Below are 2,212 nucleotides of genomic sequence, written 5' to 3'. Positions count from 1 at the left end.
GGGGGGGGGGGGGGGGGGAGGTCAATATTTTATCTTACCAACTTAAATAATCACTTTCTGATTAAACGAGAATATTGCAATCGACAAATGTACCAACAATATAAAAAAAATGTTAATAACATAGAAAAATATATTCGCGAGAAAAGGTTGCAGTTTATAACAACTACACATAGATATTTTTAAGTATAACAAAAGTTTCTATGAAAAAGTTTAACTTGAATTGAATTTCTTGAAGAATATATAATATTTCGGAGACGACAAATGAGTTCTTTTCTCACGAATATTTACGTGTCATGAGGTATTTTAATTTTCTTATACCCAGTTCCACCAATGTAAGATTAACTTCAATCTCAGTTTAATTTACTTTTTATCTTTTTTTAATTTTTAGGATTAGAAAAAGATAAACAGCAAACTAAACTAACGGGCATTAGCCGAGTATTCTTACCAGAGGTTGGTGGAACCACAGGATTTGGCATGCCGTTCAATGTATGCGGTAACTGTCCAGCCAACGCGGTCATTGGATTGATATATGTTCCTTGTGCAGTCGCTGCTGCCATGAGCGCTGCTTGCTGCTACAATATAAAGAGAATATCATTGTCAGAAAAAACATTTTCTCTTGAATAATAATAATAAAGAAGGAACACATATATTTCTTTATTATTATTTCAAAAAATTACTTAAAAAAAACACATGATCTTGAATATTTGCGAAACCAAACTATCTCTATTGTTAAGAAAAACTTTATTTTAATTTAATGAAAATAGGTGTAACCTGAAACATCATTAGATGAATATTCATTTTATTATATTATAAATATGATATTCATACATAAAAAAATTTCAAAATTACGACATTTATCCTTTATTGCATTCCTGGGAAAAATTAAATCGCGAAAGGTGATTATGAGGGACCTCTTTGCATGCCGGCGTTAACGCGATGATATCGAGTTTCGGCCGATCATTTCCGAGAGTAACGAGGGACGAACCATCGCAGATTGTGAGTCGTGGTAACGAGGACAACAAGGCGGTAATGCGGTAACGCGAGAGCCATTAATGGTAACACGACCCACCTGAGCGTAAGCGTTGTAAGCGCCGAAATGATTGAAGAAGGGGTTAAGGATGCTCATGTTCCCGGCCATTTGCTGCATGCGTCTTATTTGTCTCTCTTTATCAGTGTCTGCGAATTTTACCACTATGCTGGATGACGCACCCTGCAACAGATAATGCATGTTGTTGATTTCTCGTTTTTATAAAGTCAGAATTTTTAGAGTACGACGCAATTTTATGATATACGAGAATAACAATGTACATTTTTAACGACCTCTTCAACAAGCTTTATTTATAGCATGTGTTATGACCAGCGTACGGGAATGTTTTAATTGGGCTTTTATAATTAAAGGAATAATCGGAGATTCTTTTTTATACTGTTATATTTTATAATAGTGTCTAACACTCTCTTTTATTTGATAGATAGCAGAATTTAAGTCAATTTCTCATATGAGTTTAATTAATTAAGAAACTGTCGAATAATTAAAAATCACATGAGGCTTTTCTACGCATTTCAATATTAATAATTCTATTAAAATTCGATGATTGTATAGCCATAATTGTCGAAAAAATACATAATGCAATGTAATATATCGAATCTGTCGAGAAGTAAAATGGTATCATATATATTCTCTAGACATGAAGGAGTACAGATGTAGATACATAACGTACGAGACGAATAAGTGATTCAAGAACCTTTTGCATTAAAAAAAGACTTCTTCTTTTTCGAGATGCTCGCGAGGAGGTAAGGCGATGACGTTCTCACGATGTCTAAAATATAAATGGAAAGGGGCAACAGGTGGTCAGTGGCCATTGTAGCTGTGGAGAAAAGCTCGGTATTCGAGCTCCCGGTGATACATTATATTCACGTCATCAATGCAAATGCTTGCTGGGCGTTCCTGAGTTTATATAACGTTTGTAGTGTTATAACTCGCGTAACAAGACTTTCAGCTTTGGTCACGCGACTTTGCATGGCGCACTTCATCGTGCTTTACTCGCGTGCATCTCTTTTCACTTTTTCCACATAGCTTTCAGGCTTTGTTTCAACGTTCCTCTTTGGAGAACCTAAAATATGATCACTATGAAAAAAATGTAATCTATTTGTAAAGATATTCATATAATTCTTTCCAATTAATTAATTTTTTTTTATTTTGTCAGATATAATT

At 34.1% G+C, this 2,212-nt stretch overlaps 1 protein-coding gene across 12 annotated transcripts in view; it reads right to left on the bottom strand.

The window, feature by feature from the left end:
• Positions 1-2,212, bottom strand: part of LOC108689105 (CUGBP Elav-like family member 4) — a 672,688-nt gene that overhangs the window by 16,498 nt on the left and 653,978 nt on the right. For 11 of the 12 annotated variants that reach the window (XM_018195731.1, XM_018195734.1, XM_018195733.1 and 8 more), the window contains 2 exons: positions 1,070-1,210; positions 446-572 (listed from right to left, as the gene is read on the bottom strand). In XM_018195731.1, the coding sequence (XP_018051220.1) occupies positions 446-572; positions 1,070-1,210 (268 nt within the window). The remainder of the gene's footprint in view (positions 1-445; positions 573-1,069; positions 1,211-2,212) is intronic. The other variant, XM_018195732.1, reaches the window with a different exon arrangement.

This window comes from Atta colombica, unplaced genomic scaffold (genome assembly GCF_001594045.1).
Source record: "Atta colombica isolate Treedump-2 unplaced genomic scaffold, Acol1.0 scaffold257, whole genome shotgun sequence".
Taxonomy (NCBI): domain Eukaryota; kingdom Metazoa; phylum Arthropoda; class Insecta; order Hymenoptera; family Formicidae; genus Atta; species Atta colombica.
Note: the sequence above shows the minus strand (reverse complement) of the source record. Positions and strands in the feature narration are given on the sequence as shown.